This window comes from Chiloscyllium punctatum, chromosome 50, assembly GCF_047496795.1.
Source record: "Chiloscyllium punctatum isolate Juve2018m chromosome 50, sChiPun1.3, whole genome shotgun sequence".
Taxonomy (NCBI): Eukaryota; Metazoa; Chordata; class Chondrichthyes; order Orectolobiformes; family Hemiscylliidae; genus Chiloscyllium; species Chiloscyllium punctatum.
Window position 1 is genome coordinate 32,132,024 of NC_092788.1, and position 25,315 is coordinate 32,157,338.

Below are 25,315 nucleotides of genomic sequence, written 5' to 3' on the forward strand. Positions count from 1 at the left end.
TACTTTGCACCTCCTCATACGACCCCCTACACCATTTACTTTTATTCCCCGCAATAACCTTTTGGGGGGTGGCACTTTCTCAATACCTTCGGGAGATCTAAGTATAGAATATCCACCGCTTCCACGATTACTTCCTATATTAATATCAGCATCCCGGTAGGGTTGCACATGGAGTACCGGCACCAGTCACCACAACACCGTGGAACGAGGCGGAGGAATCCCAGCGTCGGACAAAAACAAAAAAAATACAGGAAGGATTTGACATGCAAGGACTGTTCGGCCTCCAAAATGAAACGTCTCCGAGGAAAATTGCCCAGAAGAATAAGTTCGAGCTAGGACAAAATTCGCGGAGAGCAGCAAGGAGGAAATGGTCAGGGGGCCAAAAAAAATCGATTGTAAATGTTTTGCAACCGAAAAGATGGTCAGGAATTGTGGGTAATGGCTGGGGTAATTGTGGGTAATTGTGGGTAATTGTGGGTAATGGCTGGGGTAATTGTGGGTAATTGTGGGTAATGGCTGGGGGCATATTTTGGAAGGATAAGGTCAGAGAGAGGAATAGCTCACCGGGTTTAAATGTCTGCTCCTTCTCTCTCCCCCCACTGAAGGTGTGCGATGCTGTGAAGAACACCGAGATTTGCAACATCATGGTGCGCCAACACGATATCTACCTGCAGGCCATCAACTACCCGACCGTTCCCCGGGGAGAGGAGCTCCTGCGACTTGCTCCGTCTCCATGTCATGAACCCGAGATGATGGACCACTTTGTGGGTGAGTCGCGATGGCGTTGGACCGAGGGTGAGCCAGGGAGCCCCCTGGCGACACACCGTGGTGTCTGACAAGATGCTGATTCCAGAGGGGCTGCCAGTGGGCGGCACGCGAATTGGTGGCAGTGACCCCCCCCCCCCCCCCGCTGGTTGGGAATTGACTTTGGGATTTTCTGTTCCTGTCCACTTTCCCCCCCACCCCCAGCTTTGCTGTTTGTAAGGAGGTAACATTGGTTTGCAGTACTCGGCCGCGGAAAGGAATACCCAGAATGGGTATTGAGGGAGCATTCCCTAACACCCAGGGTGCTACAAAATGAACAGGGTAATAGATTTCACACATGAAGCACCTGAGCATTGGCGTTACCACCAGCAAAATCAGCGTGTAATCTATTGCTGATACTTCAGGGCATACCTACGGGGGTACGGCACTGTCTGAGGTGTCTGGAGAAGGAAGGGGGCCCTGTAACAAAACATGAAAGATCCCACAGCCAATGCTGGAATAAAAGCAGGCAGCTTCCCTGGGCTAAAACTCTTCTCTCGACCAACATCGCCAGGGTAAAAATGAAGATATGTTGGTTGATTAGATGACATTACAGTGTGGAAACAGGCCCTTCGGCCCAACAAGTCCACACCGACCCGCCACCCACCCATACATTTACCCCTTACCTAACACTAGGGGCAATTTAGCATGGCCAATTCACCTGACCTGCACATCTTTGGACTGTGGGAGGAAACCCACACAGACACGACACGGGGAAGAACGTGCAAACTCCACACAGTCAGTCGCCTGAGGTGGGAATTGAACCCAGGTCTCTGGCGCTGTGAGGCAACAGTGCTAACCACTGTGCCACCCACAATCTGGTTGTTCAGCCAGTTCTTTATCCACCTCGCTAGAACACCCTGCACACCATGTGACTTCACTTTCTCCATTAGTCTGCCAGGGGGAACCTTATCAAAACGTCTGACCAAAGCCCATGTACATGACATCAACAGCCCTTCCTTCATCTACCAGCTTGGTCACTTCCTCGAAGAACTCTATTAAGTTGGCACGGCACGATCTCCCCCCCGCACAGAACCATGTTGCCTATCACTGATAGGCCCATTCTTTTCGAAATATAAATAGATCCTATCCCTCAGGACCTTCTCCAGCAACTTTCCCACCACTGACGCCAGGCTCGATTGTCAGATCCTCTTTGCAAACTATTGTGGAACACACATGGGTTGCAAAAGTGCTGAATTAACTACAAAACACTTTGGCAAGTCCAAAGGTTGTGGACATAGCTGCAGAAATGCAAGTTCTTAAATTTTCCGATTATATTAGATTCCCCTACAGTGTGGGAACAGGCCCTTCGGCCCTACACCGACCCACCGAAGAGTAGCCCACCCAGACTCATTCCCCTCTGACTAACGCACCTAACACGATGGGCAATTTAGCATGAGCTGAAAAATGTGTGGCTGGAAAAGCGCAGCAGGTCAGGCAGCATCCAAGGAGGCAGGAGAATCGACGTTTCGGGCATCAGCCCTGCTTCAGGAATGAGGAAGGTGTGCCCAGCAGGCTAAGATAAAAGGTAGGGAGGAGGGACTTGGGGGAGGGGCGTTGGGAATGCGATAGGTGGAAGGAGGTCAAGGTGAGGGTGATAGGCCGGAGTGGGGGTGGGACCGGAGAGATCAGGAAGAAGATTGCAGGTTAGGAAGGCGGTGCTGAGTTCGAGGGTTGGGACTGAGATAAGGTGGGGGGAGGGGAAATGAGGAAACTGGAGAAATCGGAGTTCATCCCTTGTGGTTGGAGGGTTCCTAGGCGGAAGATGAGGCGCTCTTCCTCCAGCCGTCGTATTGCCATGGTCTGGCGATGGAGGAGGCCAAGGACCTGCATGTCCTTGGTGGAGTGGGAGGGGGAGTTGAAGTGTTGAGCCACAGGGTGGTTGGGTTGGTTGGTGCGGGTGTCCCAGAGGTGTTCTCTGAAACGTTCCGTAAGTAGGCGGCCTGTCTCCCCAATATAGAGGAGGTCACATCGGGTGCAGCGGATGCAGTAAATGATGTGTGTGGAGGTGCAGGTGAATTTGTGGCGGATATGGAAGGATCCCTTGGGGCCTTGGAGGGAAGTAAGGGAGGGGGGAGGTGTGGGCGCAAGTTTTGCATTTCTTGAGGTTGCAGGGGAAGGTGCCGGGAGTGAAGGTTGGGTTGGTGGGGGGTGTGGACCTGACGAGGGAGTCACAGAGGGAGTGGTCTTTCCGGAACGCTGATAGGGGAGGGGAGGGAAAGATATCCTTGGTGGTGGGGTCTGTTTAGAGGTGGCAGAAATGACGAAGGACGATACGATATATCTGGGGGTAGGTGGGGTGGTAGGTGAGGACCAGTTGGGGTTCTGTCCTGGTGGCGATTGGAGGGGCGGGGCTCAAGGGCGGAGGAGCGGGAAGTGGAGGAGATGGGGTGGAGGGCATCGTCAACCACGTCTGGGGGGATATTGCGGTCTTTGAAGAAGGAGGCCATCTGGGTGGTACGGCATTGGAACTGGTCCTCCTGGGAGCAGATGCGGCGGAGATGAAGGAATTGGGAATATGGGATGGCGTTTTTACAGGGGCAGGGTGGGAGGAGGTGTAGTCTAGGTAGCTGTGGGAGTCGGTCGGTTTATAGTAAATGTCTGTGTTGATTCGGTCACCCGAGACAGAAATGGAGAGGTCGAGGAAGGGGAGGGAAGAGTCTGAGACGGTCCAGGTAAATTTGAGGTCGGGGTGGAAGGTGTTAGTAAAGTGGATGGACTGTTCAACCTCCTCGTGGGAGCACGAGGTAGCGCCGATACAGTCATCGATGTAGCGGAGGAAAAGGTGGGGGCTACACTGGCACCAACCCCCGCTACATCGATGACTGTATCGGCTGTAACGGTGCTGGTGAGGCCACACCTGGAGTACTTCATGCGATCTTGGTCTCCTGACTTGAGAAGGATATATTGGCAACTGGAGGGAATGCAGAGGAGGTTCATTCTGGAGTTGAGAGGGTTGACGTATGAGGACAGACTGAGTAGACTGGGATGAGATTCATTGGAATTCAGAAGGATTGGGGGGGTTGGTGGGGGGCGGTGATCTTGTAGAAACGTATAAAATTATGAAGAGAATAGATACGATAGACGTAGAGAGGATGTTTCCACTGGTAGGTGAAGTGAGGACAAGGGGGCATAGGCTCAAAATGAGGGGGAGCAGATTTCAGACTGAATTAAGTAGGAATTTGACCCAGAGGGGTTGTGAATTTGTGAATTCCCAGCCCAGTGAAGCAGCTGAGGCTCCCTCAGTAAATGTTTTTAAAACTAAGATCGATAATTATTTGAACACAAAAAAAAAACGAATGGAGGTTGTGCTGAGAGGTCAGAGGTGAGTGGGGCTGAGGTCACGGAAAGGTCCGCCATGATCTCGGTGAATTGGCGGGGCGGCGGCTGGAAGGGCCGAATGGCCTACTCCCGCTGCCAGTTCTTCTGCTCTTATTAACAATAGTTAGCGCCGGTTCCTCTTGCCACCCCCTCACCAAAGAGGCTTTTGATTTCCAGATTGCCTGGTTGACGTTTGGAAGGAGTTGGGGCTTCCCATCCAGTCGGTGACCTCGCCGACCTGCAGCTACTGCCAACGCCCCCTGCACTTTGAGCTGATGAGCGAATGGGAGCGTTCTTACTTCGGCAGGATGGAGGGGCAGTATGTCACCGCCTACGCCTGAAACGACAGCTCACGGAGTTCACCTCAGGAAACCACCCCGACACAATCACATGACAACGAGAGGATCAGTAACTATCGACACACCTCAATAACACACTCATCAACGCCTCACTCAGAACATTGTCTCTGTAACACCCTGATATACCCCACACCCCTCTCTGTAACACCCTGATATACCCCACACCCCTCACTGTAACACTCTGATATACCCCACACCCCCTCACTGTAACACCCTGATATACCCCACACCCCTCACTGTAACACCCTGATATACCCCACACCCCTCACTCTAACACCCTGATATACCCCACACCCCTCACTGTAATACCCTGATATACCCCACACCCCTCACTGTAACACCCTGATATACCCCACACCCCTCACTGTAACACACTGATATACCCCACACCCCTCACTGTAACACCCTGATATACCCCACACCCCTCACTGTAACACACTGATATACCCCACACCCCTCACTGTGACACCCTGATATAACCCACACCCCTCACTGTAACACCCCGATATACTCCACACCCCTCACTGTAACACACTGATATACCCCACACCCCTCACTGTAACACCCTGATATACCCCACACCCCTCACTGTAACACACTGATATACCCCACACCCCTCACTGTAACACCCTGATATACCCCACACCCCTCACTGTAACACCCTGATATACCCCACACCCCTCACTGTCACACCCTGATATACCCCACACCCCTCACTGTAACACCCTGATATACCCCACACCCCTCACTATAATACCCTGATATACCCCACACCCCTCACTGTAACACACTGATATACCCCACACCCCTCACTGTAACACCCTGATATACCCCACACCCCTCACTGTAACACCCTGATATACCCCACACTCCTCACTGTAACACCCTGATGTACCCCACGCCCCTCACTGTAACACACTGATATACCCCACACCCCTCACTATAATACCCTGATATACCCCACACCCCTCACTGTAACATACTGATATACCCCACACCCCTCACTGTAACACACTGATATACCCCACACCCCTCACTGTAACACACTGATATACCCCACACCCCTCACTGTAACACCCTGATGTACCCCACGCACCTCACTGTAACACCCTGATATACCCCACACCCCTCACTATAACACCCTGATATACCCCACACCCCCTCACTGTAACACCCTGATATACCCCACACCCCTCACTGCAACACCCTGATATACCCCACACCCCTCACTGTAACACACTGATATACCCCACACCCCTCACTATAACACCCTGATATACCCCACACCCCTCACTGTAACACACTGATATACCCCACACCCCTCACTATAATACCCTGATATACCCCACACCCCTCACTGTAACACCCTGATATACCCCACACCCCTCACTGTAACACCCTGATATACCCCACACCCCTCACTGTATCACACTGATATACCCCACACCCCTCACTGTAACACCCTGATATACCCCACACCCCTCACTGTAACACCCTGATGTACCCCACGCCCCTCACTGTAACACCCTGATATACCCCACACCCCTCACTGTAACACACTGATATACCCCACACCCCTCACTATAATACCCTGATATACCCCACACTCCTCACTGTAACACCCTGATGTACCCCACGCCCCTCACTGTAACACACTGATATACCCCACACCCCTCACTGTAACATACTGATATACCCCACACCCCTCACTATAATACACTGATATACCCCTCACCCCTCACTGTAACACCCTGATATACCCCACACCCCTCACTGTAACACCCTGATATACCCCTCACCCCTCACTGTAACACCCTGATATACCCCACACCCCTCACTGTAACACACTGATATATCCCACACCCCTCACTGTAACACACTGACATACCCCACACCCCTCACTGTTACACCCTGATATACCCCTCACCCCTCACTGTAACACCCTGATATACCCCACACCCCTCACTGTAACACCCTGATATACCCCTCACCCCTCACTGTAACACACTGATATACCCCACACCCCTCACTGTAACACACTGATATACCCCACACCCCTCATTATAATACACTGATATACCCCACACTCCTCACTGTAACACCCTGATGTACCCCACGCCCCTCACTGTAACACACTGATATACCCCACACCCCTCACTATAATACACTGATATACCCCACACTCCTCACTGTAACACACTGATATACCCCACGCCCCTCACTGTAACACACTGATATACCCCACACCCCTCACTATAATACACTGATATACCCCACACTCCTCACTGTAACACCCTGATGTACCCCACGCCCCTCACTGTAACACACTGATATACCCCACACCCCTCACTATAATACACTGACATACCCCACACCCCTCACTGTAACACACTGATATACCCCACACTCCTCACTGTAACACCCTGATGTACCCCACGCCCCTCACTGTAACACACTGATATACCCCACACCCCTCACTATAATACACTGATATACCCCTCACCCCTCACTGTAACACCCTGATATACCCCTCACCCCTCACTGTAACACCCTGATATACCCCACACCCCTCACTGTAACACCCTGATATACCCCTCACCCCTCACTGTAACACCCTGATATACCCCACACCCCTCACTGTAACACACTGATATATCCCACACCCCTCACTGTAACACCCTGATATACCACACACCCCACACTGTAACACACTGATGTACCACACACCCCTCACTGTAACACCCTGATATACCCCACACCCCTCACTGTAACACCCCGATATACCCCACACCCCTCACTGTAACACCCTGATATACCCCACACCCCTCACTGTAACACCCTGATATACCCCACACCCCTCACTGTAACACACTGACATACCCCACACACCTCACTGTTACACCCTGATATACCCCTCACCCCTCACTGTAACACCCTGATATACCCCACACCCCTCACTGTAACACCCTGATATACCCCTCACCCCTCACTGTAACACACTGATATACCCCACACCCCTCACTGTAACACCCTGATATACCCCTCACCCCTCACTGTAACACACTGATATACCCCACACCCCTCACTGTTTCACCCTGATATACCCCACACCCCTCACTGTAACACCCTGATATACCCCACACCCCACACTGTAACACACTGATATACCCCACACCCCTCACTGTAACACACTGATATACCCCACACCCCTCACTGTAACACCCTGATATACCCCACACCCCTCACTGTAACACACTGATATACCCCACACCCTTCACTGTAACACCCTGATATACCCCACACCCCTCACTGTCACACCCGGATATACCCCTCACCCCTCACTGTAACACACTGATATACCCCACACCCCTCACTGTAACACCCTGATATACCCCTCACCCCTCACTGTAACACACTGATATACCCCACACCCCTCACTGTAACACACTGATATACCCCACACCCCTCACTGTAACACACTGATATACCCCACACACCTCACTGTAACACACTGATATACCCCACACCTCTCACTGTAACACCCTGATATACCCCTCACCCCTCACTGTAACATACTGATATACCCCACACCCCTCACTGTAACACCCTGATATACCCCTCACCCCTCACTGTAACACTCTGACATTTCACATTCCCCTCTGATGCACTCTGTACCCTTCATGGTAGCACTCTGATATGTTCCACACCAATAACTGCAGCCTTCTGATATCCCAGCATTATTACGACTCAGGAGGAAGCTGTTCCCATCATGCCTGTAGCACATCTTCAAATGAGTATTACTACCTAGTTTCTGGATTAGTGGTGCTGGAAGAGCACAGCAGTTCAGGCAGCATCCAAGGAGCAGCGAAATCGACGTCTCGGGCAAAAGCCCTTCATCAGGAATAAACCTCATTTTTACCTATTACTACCTAGTGTCAATCTGCTTTTCTCCCATAACTTTCCACGCTATTTCTATCCAAATAGAGGTCTTCATTCCTGATGAAGGTCTTATTCCCGAAATGTTGATTCCCCTGCTCCTCGGATGTTGCCTGACCAGCTGTGCTTTTCCAGCACCACACTCTTCGACTCTGATATACCCTCCAGCCCTCACTTTAGCACTCTGCAATCCACAATGTAATGTTCTGTTCTCAGCTTTGCTGCAATTCCAAATCTCTACCCCAGGTCCTTCACTACAACACCAAGTGTATCAAGGAGAATACTTTCTGCAAATGTATCATGACTTCTTTCTGCTGCTCTCCTCTGACCCTGCCAACGTGAGCTCTTCGCAGCCAAGATTTCTCCAAAGTCGACTAAGTCCGACCAAGTGAGTTTTGAGATTTGTGGCTCAGGTTGAGGTTCGGGATGTCGGTTTGCTCGCTGAGCTGGAAGGCTCATTTCCAGATGTTTCGTCCCCCTACGAGGTAACGTCTTCAGTGAGCCTCTGGACGAAGCACTGCTGATGTTTCCTGCTTTCTATTTACATGTCTGGGTTGCTTTGGGTTGGTGATGTCATTTCCTGTGGTGATGTCATTTCCTGTTCTTTTTCTCAGGGGTCGAAGTAGATGGGATCTAATTCGATGTGTTAGTTGATAGAGTTCTGGTTGGAATGCCATGCTTCTAGGAATTCTTGTGCGTTTCTCTGTTTGGCTTGTCCTAGGATAGATGTTTTCTCCCAGCCAAAGTGGGTGTCCTTCCTTATCTGTATGTAAGGATACTAGTGAGGGAAGGTCATGTCATTTTGTGGCTAGTTGGTGTTCATGTATTCTGGTGGCTAGTTTTCTGCCTGCTTGTCCAATGTAGTATTTGTTATAGTTCTTGCACGGTATTTTGTAAATGACGTTAGTTTTGCAGGTTGTCTGTATTGGGTCTTTCAAGTTCATTAGCTGCTGTTTTAGTGTGTGGGGGTGGGTTTGTGGGCTACCATGAGAGTCTGGCAGTCATTTCCAAGGTGTCTTTGATGTAGGGGAGAGGGGCAAGGGTTTCTGGACGTATTTTGTCTGCTTGTTTGGGGTTTGTTGCTGAGAAATCGGCGGACTGTGTTCATTGGGTACCCATTCTTTTTGAACACACGGGATAAGTGAGTTTCCTCTGCTCTGCGTAGTTCCTTGACACCCTCAGAGGACAGCTCCCTCAGAGCCTTCCAACCGGAACTCTATCAACAAACTCATCGAGTTAGACCCCTTAGAAAAAGAACAGGAAATGACATCACCACAGGAAATGATGTCACCACAGGAAACGACCATACCAGCCCAAAGAAACCCAAATATATAAATAGAAAGCAGGAATTATCAGTAGGGCTTCACCTGGTGGCCCACTGAAGATGTTACCTAGCAGGGTGACGAAACGTCTGGAAATGAACCTTCCAGCTCAGCGAGCAAACCTACATCCAGAAATCCAACCAACTCTAGTACTCAGCTTACCAAATAAATCAGGTCTTTCCAATTACATTACATTCACTGGAGGCTCACTGAAGATGTTACCTAGCAGGGTGACGAAACATCTGAGGACAAACCCACCAGCTTGGCGAGCAAACCGACCACCTGAGCTACAAACCTTCGCCAAATCCTCACACTGTGATCAGAACTCAAAGGTGCAGTGTTCTGAAATGCTACCACAGAGGCTGCTAGATCTGCTCAGTTATTCCAGAACTTTCTGCTGCGTTATGTGTATTTGCTGACTGATTAAATAATGCCCCTGCATTGATTTATCCCCTGAGGACTACATTTGGCCTCAGCTCTCCATGCTAAAACAACACAAAATGACAAATAGATCAAGTGTCTTTGGATCATTATATAGAAACCAATCTATACAAAAACCATCTGGATTTATTTTCTCAATCAACCAAGCAGAAACGTTTCATCTGAGTAAAGCAAATTGCTGTAATGACCTACATAAATCCTCAACACAATAAAGTAATGCAGTGTGATTACACACCAGCCTGAGAATAAGATTAAAAGTTCATCCTCTTAATACTGAAGCTGTCCTTTTTTCTCCATGGTCACCATCAACCAGATGAACAATGTCAGAGATGACGGGTCGACACAAGGTAAAATACTCCACAGTGGTTGCTATCCCACCACCAAAACACACTTTACTTACACACGAATAGTCCTTGACTCCCTCAGAGGTCAGCTCCCTCAGAGCCCAGCTCCCTCAGAGCCCATCTCCCTCAGAGCCCAAGTCCCTCAGAGGTCAGCTCCCTCAGAGCCCATCTCCCTCAGAGCCCAGGTCCCTCAGAGGTCAGCTCCCTCAGAGTCCAGCTCCCTCAGATCCCAGCTCCCTCAGATCCCAGCTCCCTCAGAGTCCAGCTCCCTCAGAGCCCAGGTCCCTCATAGTCCAGCTCCCTCAGATCCCAGCTCCCTCAGAGCCCATCTCCCTCAGAGCCCAAGTCCCTCAGAGGTCAGCTCCCTCAGAGCCCATCTCCCTCAGAGCCCAGGTCCCTCAGAGCCCATCTCCCTCAGAGCCCAGGTCCCTCAGAGGTCAGCTCCCTCAGAGCCCAGGTCCCTTAGAGCCCATCTCCCTCAGAGCCCAGGTCCCTCAGAGGTCAGCTCCCTCAGAGCCCAGCTCCCTCAGAGGTCAGCTCCCTCAGAGCCCAGCTCCCTCAGAGGCCAGCTCCCTCAGAGGCCAGCTCCCTCAGAGGCCAGGTTCCTCAGAGGTCAGCTCCCTCAGAGTCCAGCTCCCTCAGAGCCCAGGTCCCTCAGAGGTCAGCTCCCTCAGAGCCCAGGTCCCTTAGAGCCCATCTCCCTCAGAGCCCAGGTCCCTCAGAGGTCAGCTCCCTCAGAGCCCAGGTTCCTCAGAGGTCAGCTCCCTCAGAGCCCAGGTCCCTCAGAGCCCAGGTTCCTCAGAGGTCAGCTCCCTCAGAGCCCAGGTTCCTCAGAGGTCAGCTCCCTCAGAGCCCATCTCCCTCAGAGCCCAGGTCCCTCAGAGCCCAGCTCCCTCAGAGCCCAGCTCCCTCAGAGCCCAGGTCCCTCAGAGCCCATCTCCCTCAGAGCCCAGGTCCCTCAGAGGTCAGCTCCCTCAGAGCCCAGGTCCCTTAGAGCCCATCTCCCTCAGAGCCCAGGTCCCTCAGAGGTCAGCTCCCTCAGAGCCCAGGTCCCTCAGAGCCCAGGTTCCTCAGAGGTCAGCTCCCTCAGAGCCCAGCTCCCTCAGAGGTCAGCTCCCTCAGAGCCCAGGTCCCTCAGAGCCCAGGTCCCTCAGAATCCAGCTCCCTCAGAGGTCAGCTCCCTCAGAGCCCAGCTCCCTCAGAGGTCAGCTCCCTCAGAGCCCAGGTCCCTCAGAGCCCAGGTTCCTCAGAGGTCAGCTCCCTCAGAGCCCAGGTCCCTCAGAGCCCAGGTTCCTCAGAGCCCAGGTCCCTTAGAGTCCAGCTCCCTCAGAGGTCAGCTCCCTCAGAGTCCAGCTCCCTCAGAGGTCAGTTCCCTCAGAGGTCAGCTCCCTCAGAGGTCAGCTCCCTCACAGTCCAGCTCCCTCAGAGGTCAGCTCCCTCAGAGCCCAGCTCCCTCAGAGGTCAGCTCCCTCAGAGCCCAGGTCCCTCAGAGCCCAGGTTCCTCAGAGGCCAGCTCCCTCAGAGGCCAGGTTCCTCAGAGCCCATCTCCCTCAGAGTCCAGCTCCCTCAGAGGTCAGTTCCTTCAGAGGTCAGCTCCCTCAGAGCCCAGCTCCCTCAGAGCCCAGCTCCCTCAGAGGTCAGCTCCCTCAGAGCCCAGCTCCCTCAGAGGCCAGGTTCCTCAGAGCCCAGCTCCCTCAGAGGTCAGCTCCCTCAGAGCCCAGCTCCCTCAGAGCCCATCTCCCTCAGAGCCCATCTCCCTCAGAGCCCAGCTCCCTCAGAGCCCAGCTCCCTCAGAGGTCAGCTCCCTCAGAGCCCAGCTCCCTCAGAGGCCAGCTCCCTCAGAGGCCAGCTCCCTCAGAGGCCAGGTTCCTCAGAGGTCAGCTCCCTCAGAGTCCAGCTCCCTCAGAGCCCAGGTCCCTCAGAGGTCAGCTCCCTCAGAGCCCAGGTCCCTTAGAGCCCATCTCCCTCAGAGCCCAGGTCCCTCAGAGGTCAGCTCCCTCAGAGCCCAGGTTCCTCAGAGGTCAGCTCCCTCAGAGCCCAGGTCCCTCAGAGCCCAGGTTCCTCAGAGGTCAGCTCCCTCAGAGCCCAGGTTCCTCAGAGGTCAGCTCCCTCAGAGCCCATCTCCCTCAGAGCCCAGGTCCCTCAGAGGTCAGCTCCCTCAGAGCCCAGGTCCCTTAGAGCCCATCTCCCTCAGAGCCCAGGTCCCTCAGAGGTCAGCTCCCTCAGAGCCCAGGTCCCTCAGAGCCCAGGTTCCTCAGAGGTCAGCTCCCTCAGAGCCCAGGTTCCTCAGAGGTCAGCTCCCTCAGAGGCCAGCTCCCTCAGAGGTCAGCTCCCTCAGAATCCAGCTCCCTCAGAGGTCAGCTCCCTCAGAGCCCAGCTCCCTCAGAGGTCAGCTCCCTCAGAGCCCAGGTCCCTCAGAGCCCAGGTTCCTCAGAGGTCAGCTCCCTCAGAGCCCAGGTCCCTCAGAGCCCAGGTTCCTCAGAGCCCAGGTCCCTTAGAGTCCAGCTCCCTCAGAGGTCAGCTCCCTCAGAGTCCAGCTCCCTCAGAGGTCAGTTCCCTCAGAGGTCAGCTCCCTCAGAGGTCAGCTCCCTCACAGTCCAGCTCCCTCAGAGGTCAGCTCCCTCAGAGCCCAGCTCCCTCAGAGGCCAGGTCCCTCAGAGCCCAGCTCCCTCAGAGGTCAGCTCCCTCAGAGCCCAGGTCCCTCAGAGCCCAGGTTCCTCAGAGCCCAGGTCCCTTAGAGCCCAGCTCCCTCAGAGGTCAGCTCCCTTAGAGCCCAGCTCCCTCAGAGGTCAGCTCCCTCAGAGTCCAGCTCCCTCAGAGGTCAGTTCCCTCAGAGGTCAGCTCCCTCAGAGGTCAGCTCCCTCACAGTCCAGCTCCCTCAGAGGTCAGCTCCCTCAGAGCCCAGCTCCCTCAGAGGCCAGGTCCCTCAGATCCCAGCTCCCTCATAGTCCAGCTCCCTCAGAGTCCAGGTCCCTCAGAGCCCAGCCCCCTCAGAGCCCAGCTCCCTCAGAGCCCAGCTCCCTCAGATCCCAGCTCCCTTAGAGCCCTGCTCCCTCATAGTCCAGCTCCCTCAGAGCCCAGCTCCCTCAGATCCCAGCTCCCTCATAGTCCAGCTCCCTCAGATCCCAGCTCCCTCAGAGGTCAGCTCCCTCAGAGCCCAGCTCCCTCATAGTCCAGCTCCCTCAGAGCCCAGCTCCCTCAGATCCCAGCTCCCTCAGAGGTCAGCTCCCTCAGAGTCCAGCTCCCTCAGATCCCAGCTCCCTCAGATCCCAGCTCCCTCAGATCCTAGCTCCCTCCGAGGCCAGCTCCCTCAGATCCGAGCTCCCTCAGAGCCCAGCTCCCTCAGATCCCAGCTCCCTCATATCCCAGCTCCCTCAGAGGCCAGCTCCCTCCGAGGCCAGCCCTCAGTGTCGGAATCTGTGACGCTCCTGTTTACATCTGTCGGTCAGGCCTCCCTGAATGGGCCAGATTAACATCCCCAATCGGGGAACTCATATCCTCGATCTGTTCGGAGCTGTAGGAATCGTTTGCTAAAATTGGGCAGAGTCGAGCACTGGCTTGGGAGATGAGTGTCACACTTCAGGAGATAATGGACATCAGGGACTATGAGAGAGAGAGCTCCAGTCCATACCTCACGCTGTACCTGTCCTGGGAATGTTTGATGGGGACAATATACTTTGCTTGCTATCGTCTTCTATACTATACCTGCCCTGGGCAGAGGCACCTCTACAGGCACATTATAGACCCTCTGAATGATACTGGAAAAGTGCAGCAAGTCAGGCAGCATCCAAGGAGCAGGAGAATTGACGTTTCGGGCATTTGCCCTTCCTGCTCTTTGGATGCTGCCTGACCTGCTGCGCTTTTCCAGCACCACATTTTTCAGCTCCGATCTCCAGCATCTGCCGTCCTCACTTTCTCCTCTCTGAATGATACCACCAGTAGCATAAAGAGTCAGGTACAACTGCAACATTTAAAAGGGCATTTGGATGGGTGTATGAATAGGAAGGGTTTGGAGGGATACGGGCCGGGTGCTGGCAGGTGGGACTAGATTGGGTTGGGATATCCTGTTGGACCGAAGGGTCTGTTTCTGTGCTGTACATCTCTATGACTATGACTCTAAAAACCCAGGGGCTGATTTAACCCAAATTCAATGGAGAAATGTGGGAGCTGACAGAAGTCATGCTGATCTCGCCAGTGAGCATGCAGAGTGAAACACAGCTACCAGGTTATAAAGAATTGCATGCAAATTCCCTGTGGTAGCATGACAAATCTGAATGACCAACAGAGAAGACTCCTCATCTATTTGCTCCAAATTTCGGGCTCCTTCATTGTCACAGACATCTTAGTTTCTAACAGAAAGCTCATCCACAAAATGGAGATTTCAAAATAAATTATTGTGGACTCAGGTCTACTTCCCCACCCACTCACCACAACTCTAAAATCCTCCACTTTTCAAAAACCTTGCCTCAAAAATATTCAGCAGGATAGCCTCAACTGTTTCCCTGGGCATGGAATTTGACGGATGTCCAATCCTTTGGAAGAAAAAAATCCGTGTTCAGTTCAAACCGAAATCTGCTGTTTCCATTCTCTCTCTCTCTTCGTCCTCACTGATTCCCCATTCTCTCTGTCTCTCTCTATCTTCTTCCTCACTGATTCCCCATTCACTCTCTCTCCCTCCTCACTGATTGCGCATTCTCTCTCTCTCTTCCTCCTCAATGATTCCCCATTCTCTCTGTCTCTCTCTCTTCCTCCTCACTGATTCCCCATTCTCCCTCTCTCTTCCTCCTCACTGATTCCCCATTCTCTCTCCCTCTCTTCCTCCTCACTGATTCCCCATTCTCTCTCTCTCTCTTCCTCCTCACTGATTCCTCATTCTCTCTCTCTCTCTCTTCCTCATCACTGATTCCCCATTCTCTCTCTCTCTCTTCCTCCTCACTGATTCCCCATTCTCTCTCTCTCTCTCTTCCTTCTCACTGATTCCCCATTCTCTTTCTCTCTCTCTTCCTCCTCACTGATTCCCCATTCTCTCTCTCTTCCTCCTCACTGATCCCCATTCTCCCTCTCTCGTCCTCCTCACTGATTCCCCATTCTCTCTCTCTCTCTTCCTCCTCACTGATTCAGCATTCTCTCTCTCCTTCCTCACTTATTCTCTGCCCTCTACCTGATTCTTCACTCCACCCCTCTCCTCACTCACCGATTCCCCAATCTCTCTCTCGAGCTCCTCCCTGATTCCCACCCTCTCTCTCCACCTTTCACGATTCCTCTGTTTTTCCACTCCTCCCTACTGATTCCCACTTTTATCTTTCTTCCCTCCCTCACTGATTCCTCTCCCTCCCTGGCTCTTCAATCATTGACTCTTGGCATTCACTCGCTCACTCACCCCTTTTCCTCTCTTTCCTCATTCTTGCCCAACTCTCTCTTTCGATTCGGGACTGATTATTCTCTCTCTCCTCCCTCAATGATTCCTCTCTCTTCCTTAACTGAAACTCACTCTCCCTCTCATCCATCACTGACTCCCCATCTATCTCTTCGCCTGACTGATTCCCCTCATTCTCTTTCTCCCTCATTGATTCTCTACTCCCTCTTATCTCGACTCCCTCCCTGATTCCCTATTCCTTCCTTTCCTTTCTCCTTCCTCACTGAGTTAGTTGGGTGGTTGCTTTACCCAAAACACTACAAAGCTAGTGTTTCCCACACCTCCTCCTCCGCTAAGCTGAAAGAATAGGGTCTGCGCGCTGGATTGGTAAGGGAACAAGTTTCCATTTTAGGTTTCACTCGCCTCTTTGCGACTTTAAACAGTGGGAATGGAGGTTAGGGCAGTTGAGTCATCCTGCAGAATGTCGGAGGTAAGAGTCACCACTAGTCTTCCTCTACGGAAAGTGCACCCAACTCCAGCTCCTCGAAAACTGAGTTAGGGAACGGGTGCTGGAGCTGGGTGAACTCTGGATCATTCGGGAGGTGGAGGGGGGTATTGAGAGGGAGAAAGTGAGGACTGGGGATCAGAGCTGAAAAAGGTGTCGCTGGAAAAGCGCAGCAGGTCAGGCAGCATCCAAGGAGAAGGAGAAGCGACGTCTCGGGCATGAGCCCTCCTTCAGGATGCTGCCCGACCTGCTGCGCTTTTCCAGCAACACCTTTTTAAGGAGCTACAGGGAGGCAGTCACACCGAAGGTACGTGGAAAAGGCAGATGGATTACAGTCCGGGGATGGAAAGGGAACCAGCAGGCAGTGCAGGGATCCCCCCTGTTGGCCGTTCCCCTCAACGACAAAGTAGACTGTGTTGGATACTGTTGGCGGGGAGCGACTGACCATGGGGGTAAGACATGGGGGTAACAGGTCTTTGGCGCAGAGTCTGACCCTGTCGTTCAGAAGGGAAGGGGGAAGAGGAGCAGAGCATTAACCATTGAGGACTCCATAGTTAAGGGGACAGAGAGGAGGTTCTGTGGGAACAAGAGAGACTCATGGTTGGTGTGTTGCCTCCCAGGTGCCAGGTTTCGTGATGTCTCAGATTGTGCCTTCAGGATCCTGAGGTGGGAAGGGGGGGAGCAGCCTCAAGTCGTGGTCCACTCAGTAGAGGAGGGGAAAAGGGACGGGGGTTTAAGACAGAGCTAGGGTGGAAGCTTACAGCTCGGACAAACAGAGCTGTTATCTCTGGTTTGTTACTCGTGCCCCGTGCTAGCAAGGCGAAGAATAGGGAGAGACAGGAGTTGAACACGTGGTTAAAGGGTTGGTGTAGTGGGGAGGGATTCGGATCCCTTGATCATTGGAGCTCATTCTGGGCTAGGTGTGGGACCTCTACAAACCGCATGGTCTGCACCTAAACCAGAGGGGGTGCCAATATCCCTGGTGGTGCAGTGGTGCAGGGAGTGGGGGTTGAAATTTGCTAATGCTGTTCGGGAGGGTAATTATACACCAGCGAACTTGACTTCGGTTGTGGGTAAGCTAATTCAGAAGGGGGGTTGGGAACTTATATTGTACAGGAGGTTGAGAGTAGTGAGGTCAGAAATAAGGTTTAAAGGTCGCAAGAGTTCACTGACGAGCAGGAAGGTGGTTTGAAGTGTGTCTACTTCAACGCCAGGAGCATCCGGAATAAGGTGGGTGAGCTGGCAGCGTGGGTTGGTACCTGGGACTTCGACGTTGTGGCCATCTCGGAGACACAGGATAGAGCAGGGACGGGAATGGGTGTTGCGGGTTCCGGGGTTTAGATGTTTCAGTCAGAACAGGGAAGGTGGTAAAAGAGGGGGGGGTGGTGTGGCATTGTTAGTCAAGGATGGTATTACGGTGGCACAAAGGATGTCTGAGGACACATCGACTGAGGTAGTATGGGCTGAGGTTAGAAACAGGAAAGGAAAGGTCACCCTGTTGGAAGTTTGTTATAGGTCTCCACGGCACGGTGGCACAGTGGTTAGCACTGCTGCCTCACAGCGCCAGAGACCTGGGTTCAATTCCCGCCTCAGGCGACTGACTTTGTGGAGTTTGCACATTCTCCCCGTGTCTGCGTGGGTTTCCTCCGGGTGCTCCGGTTTCCTCCCACAGCCCAAAAACGTGCAGGTCAGGTGAATTGGCCATGCTAAATTGCCCGTAGTGTTAGGTAAGGGGTAATTGTAGGGGTATGGGTGGGTTGTGCTTCGGCAGGTCAGTGTGGACTTGTTGGGCCGAAGGGCCTGTTTCCACACTGTAATGTAATCTAATCTAGTTCCAGAGATGTAGAGGAAAGATGATTCAGGTCAGGAGCGAGAGTGACAGGGTAGTTGTTTTGGGGGACTTTAACTTACCAACTAACGACTGGAAATACTATAGTTTGAGTACTTTAGATGGGTCAGTTTTTGTCTCATGTGTGCAGGAGGGTTTCCTGACACAGTATGTAGGCAGGCCAATAAGGGGCGAGGCTATATTGGATTTGGCACTGGGTAATGAACCCGGTCAGGTGTTAGACTTGGAGGGAGGTGAGCACTTTGGTGATAGTGACCACAATTCGGTTATGGTTACCCTAGTGATGGAAAAGGGTAGGTATCCTGCACAAGGCAAGCATTATAGCTGGAGGAAAGGCAACTATGATAATGATTCGGCAACATTTAAGATGCATGAGGTGGGGAAGGAAACTGCAGGTGGGGCGGGCGCTATAGAAATGTGGAGCTTATTCAAGGAACAGCTACTGCGTGTCCCTGATAAGTATGTATTGGTCAGGCAGGGAGGAAGTGGTCGAGCGAGGGAGCTATGGTTTACTAAAAGAGTTGAATCTCTTGTTAAGAGGAAGAAGGAGGCTCATGTGAGAATGAGACATGAAGGATCAGTTCGGGCACTTGAGAGTTACAAGTTAGCCAGGAAAGACCTAAAGAGAGAGCTAAGATGAGCCAGGAGGGAACATGAGAAGTTGTTGGCGGATAGGATCAGGGAAAACACGAAAGCATTCTCGAGGTATACCAGCAATAAAAGAATGACTAGAGTTAGACTAAGGCTGTCAAGGACACTAGGGGGAAATTGTGAGGGAAGTAGAGGAGATAGGAGAAGCGCTAAATGAATATTTTTCATCAGTATTCCCACTGGAAGAACGCATTTTTGTGGAGAAGAATACTGAGGCACGGGCTACTAGACCAGACGGGGTTAAGTTTCACAAGGAGGAGGTGTTAGCAATTCTGGAGAGTGCGAAAATAGAAAAGTCTCCCGGGTCAGATAGGATTTATCCAGGGAAGTCAGGGAGGAGAGTGCAGAACCTTTGGTTTTGACCTTTATATCATCATTGTCTACAGGAATAGTGCCAGAAGACTGGAGGATAGCAAATGTTGCTCCCTTGTTCAAGAAGGGGAGTAGAGACGACCCTGGTAATTATAGACCAGTGAGCCTTACTTCAGTTGTGGGTAAAGTGTTGGGAAGGGCTATAAGAGATAGGATTTATAATCATCTAGAGAGGAATAAATTGATTAGGAATAGTCAACACAGTTTTGTGAAGGGTAGGTTGTGCCTCACAAACCTTATTGAGTTCTTTGAGAAGGTGACCAAACAGGTGGATGAGGGTAAAGCGGTTGATGTGGTGTATATGGATCTCAGTAAGGTGTTTGATAAGGTTCCCCACGGTAGGCTACTGCACCAAATATGGAGGTATGGGATTGAGGGTGATTTAGTGGTTGGGATCAGAAATTGGCTAGCTGAAAGAAGACAGAGGGTGGTGGTTGATGGGAAATGTTCGTCCTGGAGCTCAGTTCCCAGTGGGGTACCACAGGGTCTGTTCTGGGACCACTGCTGTTTGTCATTTTTATAAATGACCTGGATGAGGGTGTGGAAGGATGGGTTAGTAAATTTGGGGATGACACTAAGGTGGGTGGAGTTGTGGACAGTGCTGAAGGATGTTATAGGTTACAGAGGGACGTAGATAAGCTGCAGAGCTGGGCTGGGAGGTGGCAGATGGAGTTTAATGTGGAAAAGTGTGAGGTGATTCACTTTGGAAGGAGTAACAGGAATACAGAGTACTGGGCTAATGGTAAGATTCTCGGCAGTGTCGATGAGCAGAGAGATCTCGGTGTCCATGTACATAGATCCCTGAAAGTTGCCACCCAGGTCGATAGGATTGTTAAGAAGGTGTACGGTGTGTTAGCGTTTATCGGGAGAGGGATTGAGTTTCGGGGCCACGGGGTCATGCTGCAGCTGTACAAAACTCTGGTGCGGCCGCACTTGGGGAGGATTGTGTACAGTTCTGGTCACCGCATGATAGGAAGGATGTGGAAGCTTTGGAAAGGGTTCAGAGGGGATTTCCCGGGATGTTGCCTGGTTATGGAGGGAAGGTCTTATGGGGAAAGGCTGAGGGACTTGAGGCTGTTTCCGTTCGAGAGAAGGAGGCTGAGAGGTGACTTAACTGAGACGTATAAGATAATCCGAGGGTTCGATAGGGTGGACAGGGAGAGGCTTTTCCCTCGGATGGTGATGGCTAGCACCAGGGGACACAGCTTTAAATTGAGGGGGTGGTAGATACAGGGCAGATGGAAGAGGGTAGCAGGGGCATAGAATGCCCTGCCTCCAACAGTTGTAGACTCACCAACGTTAAGGGCACTTAAATGATCATTGAATACATTTATGGATGAAAATGGAATCGTTTAGGTTGGATGGGCTTCAGATTGGTTGCACAGGTTAGCGCAACATTGAGGGCCGAAGGGCCTGTACTGCGCTGGAACGTTCGATGTTCTATCAGTTCTCACCCTTTTCTGTCACTAATTTACCCATTCCCTTTCTCCTTCCTCACTCATTCCCAATTTTTTCCTGCTCCTTCACTGATTCTTCCCTCTCTCTCCTCCCTTTCCTGATTCTTGACTCTCCCTTTTTCCTGCCTCAGCGATGTCCAACTCTCTCGCTCCTCCCCTCACTGATTCCTTATTCTCTCACTGTCTCCATCCTCCCACTCTCTTTCTCTCTCCATCCTCACTGATGAGACCATCGGAAACAGGAGCAGGAAATTCAACCCCTCGAGTCTGCTCCACCAATCAATAAGATAATGATAGATCAACATTCTGGATGTCGGTTTGCTCGCCGAGCTGGAAGGTTCATTTTCAGACGTTTCGTCACCATACTAGATAACATCTTCAGAGAGCCTCCAGACGAAGCACTGCTGATGTTTCCTGCGTTCTATTTATATGCTTGGGTGTCTTTGGGTTGGTGATGTCATTTCCTGTGGCGATGTCATTTCCTGTAATGATGTCATTTCCTAATCTTTTTCTCAGGGGGTGGTAAATGGGGTCAAAGTCAATGTGTTTGTTGATAGAGTTACGGTTGGAATGCCATGCTTCTAGGAATTCTGAGCTACAAATCTTCTCAAAACTTGCTAAGATCCAACATTTCTCATGTCTACTTTCTTGCTTTTTTCCCATGATCCTTGATTCCCTTACTGAATCAGAATCTATCTATCACAGCCTCAAACATACGCTAGGACTCTGCCCCCACAGCTATCTGTGGCAAGGAGTTCCAAAGACTCACAATGGTTGAGAGAAGAAATTCCTCTTCATCTCAGTCTTAAAATGGCACCCCCTTTCTTCTGAGATTATGCCCTCAATTCCCACTCTCTCCAATGTGGGCGGCACGGTGGCACAGCGGTTAGCACTGCTGCCTCCCAGCGCCAGAGACCCGGGTTCAATTCCCGACTCAGGCGACTGACTGTGTGGAGTTTGCACGTTCTCCCCGTGTCTGCGTGGGTTTCCTCCGGGTGCTCCGGTTTCCTCCCACAGTCCAAAGATGTGCAGGTCAGGTAAATCGGCCATGCTAAATTGCCCATAGTGTTAGGTGAAGGGGTAAGTGTAGGGAAAGTGGTCTGGGTGGGTTGCTCTTGAGAGGGTCGGGGTGGACTTGTTGGGCCGAAGAGCCTGTTTCCACACTGGAAGTAACTAATCTAAGCATCGTCTCTGCATTTACCTGTGAAGCCCCCTAAGAAAATGGAAAATCAGGGAAGAAGATGTGGGGAATCAGTGTGAGAGGAGGGAGAAGGTGAGAATGAGGAATCAGTAAGGGAGGAGAAAGCGAGTGGGATATCCATATAGGAGCAAAGTGGGAATGGGAGGCTAATCAGTGAGGGAGAAGAGACAGAGAATGGGGAATCAGTGAGAGAGAGAGAGAGAGAGAGAAAGAATGGGGAATCAGTGAGAGAGAGAGGGAGAGAGAGAGAGAGAGAGAAAGAATGGGGAATCAGTGAGAAAGGAGAGAGAGAGAATGGGGTATCAGTGAGGAGGGAGAGAGAATGGGGAATCAGTGAGAAAGGAGAGAGCGAGAATGGGATATCAGTGAGAAAGGAGAGAGAGAGAGATAATGGGGAATCAGTGAAGAGAGAGAGAGAATGGGGAATCAATGAAGAGAGAGAGAGAATGGGGAATCAGTGAAGAGAGAGAGAGAATGGGGAATCAGTGAGAAAGGAGAGAGCGAGAGAGAGAATGGGGAATCAGTGAGGAGGGAGAGAGAGAGAGAGAGAGAGAATGGGGAATCAGTGAAGAGAGAGAGAGAATGGGGAATCAGTGAGAAAGGAGAGAGAGAGAGAATGGGGAATCAGTGAAGAGAGAGAGAGAATGGGGAATCAGTGAGAAAGGAGAGAGAGAGAGAGAATGGGGAATCAGTGAGAAAGGAGAGAGCGAGAGATAATGGGGAATCAGTGAGAAAGGAGAGAGCGAGAGATAATGGGGAATCAGTGAAAAGAGAGAGAGAGAGAGAGAGAGAATGAGGAATCAGTGAGAAAGGAGAGAGCGAGAATGGGATATCAGTGAGAAAGGAGAGAGAGAGAGATAATGGGGAATCAGTGAAGAGAGAGAGAGAATGGGGAATCAATGAAGAGAGAGAGAGAATGGGGAATCAGTGAAGAGAGAGAGAGAATGGGGAATCAGTGAGAAAGGAGAGAGCGAGAGAGAGAATGGGGAATCAGTGAGGAGGGAGAGAGAGAGAGAGAGAATGGGGAATCAGTGAAGAGAGAGAGAGAATGGGGAATCAGTGAGAAAGGAGAGAGAGAGAGAGAGAATGGGGAATCAGTGAAGAGAGAGAGAGAATGGGGAATCAGTGAGAAAGGAGAGAGAGAGAGAGAATGGGGAATCAGTGAGGAGAAAAAAGAGAATGGGTAATTAGTATCAGAAAAAAGCAAGTGAGTATTGGTGAGAAAATAGGGAATCAGGGAAGGAGGAGAAAGGGAGGGAGCAAGGAATCATTGAGGGCGAATGAGAAAGTGAGGGGAATCAAATAGAGAGACAGAATAGGGATGCAGTAATGGATGAGAGGGAGCAGGGGTATCAGTGAGGGAAGAGAAAGAGAGAGGGATCATTGAAGGAGGAGAGAAGGGTGCATCAGTACTGAGGGGAGAGAGGGGGACAAGAGAGATAAAATGGTGAATCAAGGAACAAGGTGAGTGAGTGAGTGTGGGGAATCAGTGATGGTGGAGTGTGTGAGTGTGTGATAGAGAGAGAGAGAGAGACATAGAAGTCAGTGATGGAGGAGAGGGAGAAAGAGAGAGAGAAAGAAAGGGAATTCGGTGATGTCAGTGTGGGAGGAGAGAAACAGTGAAAATGGGGAATCAAGGAAGGAAGAGAGAGGAAGGGACAATTAGCAAAGGAGGACAGAAAGGGGGTGAATCAACGAGGGGTGGGGGGTGGGGGGGGGGAGAGGGGGGGAGAGGGGGGAGAGGGAGGCATCAATAGGGAAGAGAGAGGGGTATCAGTGTGGGAGGAGAGTGAGGGGGAGGCAGATGAGAATGGGGAATCTATGAGGCAAGGGACAGAGAGTGGGAGGCATTTATGTCAGAAGTCGTTAAGTCAAAAGGGCTTATCAGTGATAGGCAACATGGTTTTGTGCGGGGGAGATCGTGTCTTACCAACTTAATAGAGTTCTTCGAGGAAGTGACCAAGTTGATAGTTGAAGGAAGGGCAGTTGATGTTGGACTTTAGTAAGGTGTTTGATAAGGTTCCCCGTGGTAGACTAATGGAGAAGGTGAAGTTGCAAGGTGTTCTAGCGAGGTGGATAAAGAACTGGTTGAGCAACAGGAGACAGAGTTGAAGGGAGTTTCTTGTAATGGAGAAGGGTGACCAGTGGTGTTCCACAGGGGTCAGTGCTGGGGCCACTGTTGTTTGTAATACACATAAATGATCTGGGAGAGGGCATCGTTGGTCTGATCAGTAAGTCTGCAGGTGACACGACGATTGGTGGAGTAGCAGAAAGTATAAGGGACTGTCAGAGAATACAGGAGGATATGGATAGACCGGGGAGTTGGGCAGAGAAGGGGCAGATGGAGTTCAATCCAGACAAATGTGAGGTGATGCATTTTGGGAAGTCTAATTCTCGAGCCAACTCTACTGTCAACGGAAGAGCCTTGGGAAAAGGTGATGAGCAGAGGGATCTGGGAGTTCAGGTCCATTGTACCCTGAAGGTGGCTGCACAGGTGGGTAGAGTGGGCAAGAAGGCATATGGTATACTCGCCTTCATCGGACAGGGGTATGGAGTATAAGAGCTGGCAGGTCATGGTAAAATTGCACAAGACATTGGTTCGGCCGCGTTTAGAATACTGTGTACAGTTCTGGGCGCCACATTCCCAAAAGGATGTGGACACTTTGGAGAGGGTGCAGGGAAGGTTCACGGGGATGTTGTCTGGGATGGAAGGTGCTAGCTATAAAGAGAGGTTGAGTCGGTTAGGATTGTTTTCATTAGGAAAAAGGAGATTGAGGGGGGGACCTGATTGAGGTCTACAAGATCATGAAGGGTATAGACAGGGTGGATAGAGATAAGGAGAAAGTGAGGACTGCAGATGCTGGAGATTAGAGCTGAAAAATGTGTTGCTGGAAAAGCGCAGCAGGTCAGGCAGCATCCAAGGAGCAGGAGAATCGACGTTTCGGGCATAAGCCCTGGTGAGGGATTCAATAACGAGAGGCCACAGTTCAAGGTGAGAGGTGAAAAGTTTAAGCAGGACACACATGGGAAGTAACTTATACAGAGGGTGGTCGGTGCCTGGGACACCTTGCCAACAGAGGTGGTAGAGGCAGGCACAGTAGATTCATTTAAGGACAGGTACGTGAATAGGTGGCGAGCAGAGAGGTACAGATGCTTAGGAATTGGGCGACAGTGGATTTGGCGGGCCGAAGGGCCTGCTCCTGGGCTGTAAATTTACTCTGTCCTTTGTTCTAAGATAAGAGCCCATGGAGTTTAAGGTAGCGTAATGGCATGGATATAGAATTGGCTGATGGGCAGGAGTCAGAGAGCGATGGGGTCTTTCCTTTTCGGGTTGGTGACCTGTGCCCAGTGGGGTTCCTCAAGGATCGGTGCTGGGATCACCACTGTTTACAAGATA

The 25,315-nt window shown here is 51.5% G+C and overlaps 2 protein-coding genes across 6 annotated transcripts in view; one reads left to right on the forward strand and one right to left on the reverse strand.

The window, feature by feature from the left end:
- The window catches only part of LOC140470118 (5-aminolevulinate synthase, erythroid-specific, mitochondrial-like), an 84,985-nt gene extending 76,576 nt beyond the window's left edge, over positions 1 to 8,409 (forward strand). For all 4 annotated transcript variants that reach the window (XM_072566561.1, XM_072566562.1, XM_072566563.1 and 1 more), the window contains exons 10-11: positions 606 to 768; positions 4,303 to 8,409. In XM_072566561.1, coding sequence (XP_072422662.1) covers positions 606 to 768; positions 4,303 to 4,466 — 327 coding nt within the window. In that variant the 3' untranslated portion in view covers positions 4,467 to 8,409. The remainder of the gene's footprint in view (positions 1 to 605; positions 769 to 4,302) is intronic.
- LOC140470119 (histone-lysine N-methyltransferase SETDB1-like) overlaps positions 1 to 25,315 on the reverse strand; it is a 556,598-nt gene that overhangs the window by 168,524 nt on the left and 362,759 nt on the right. The window lies entirely within an intron of this gene.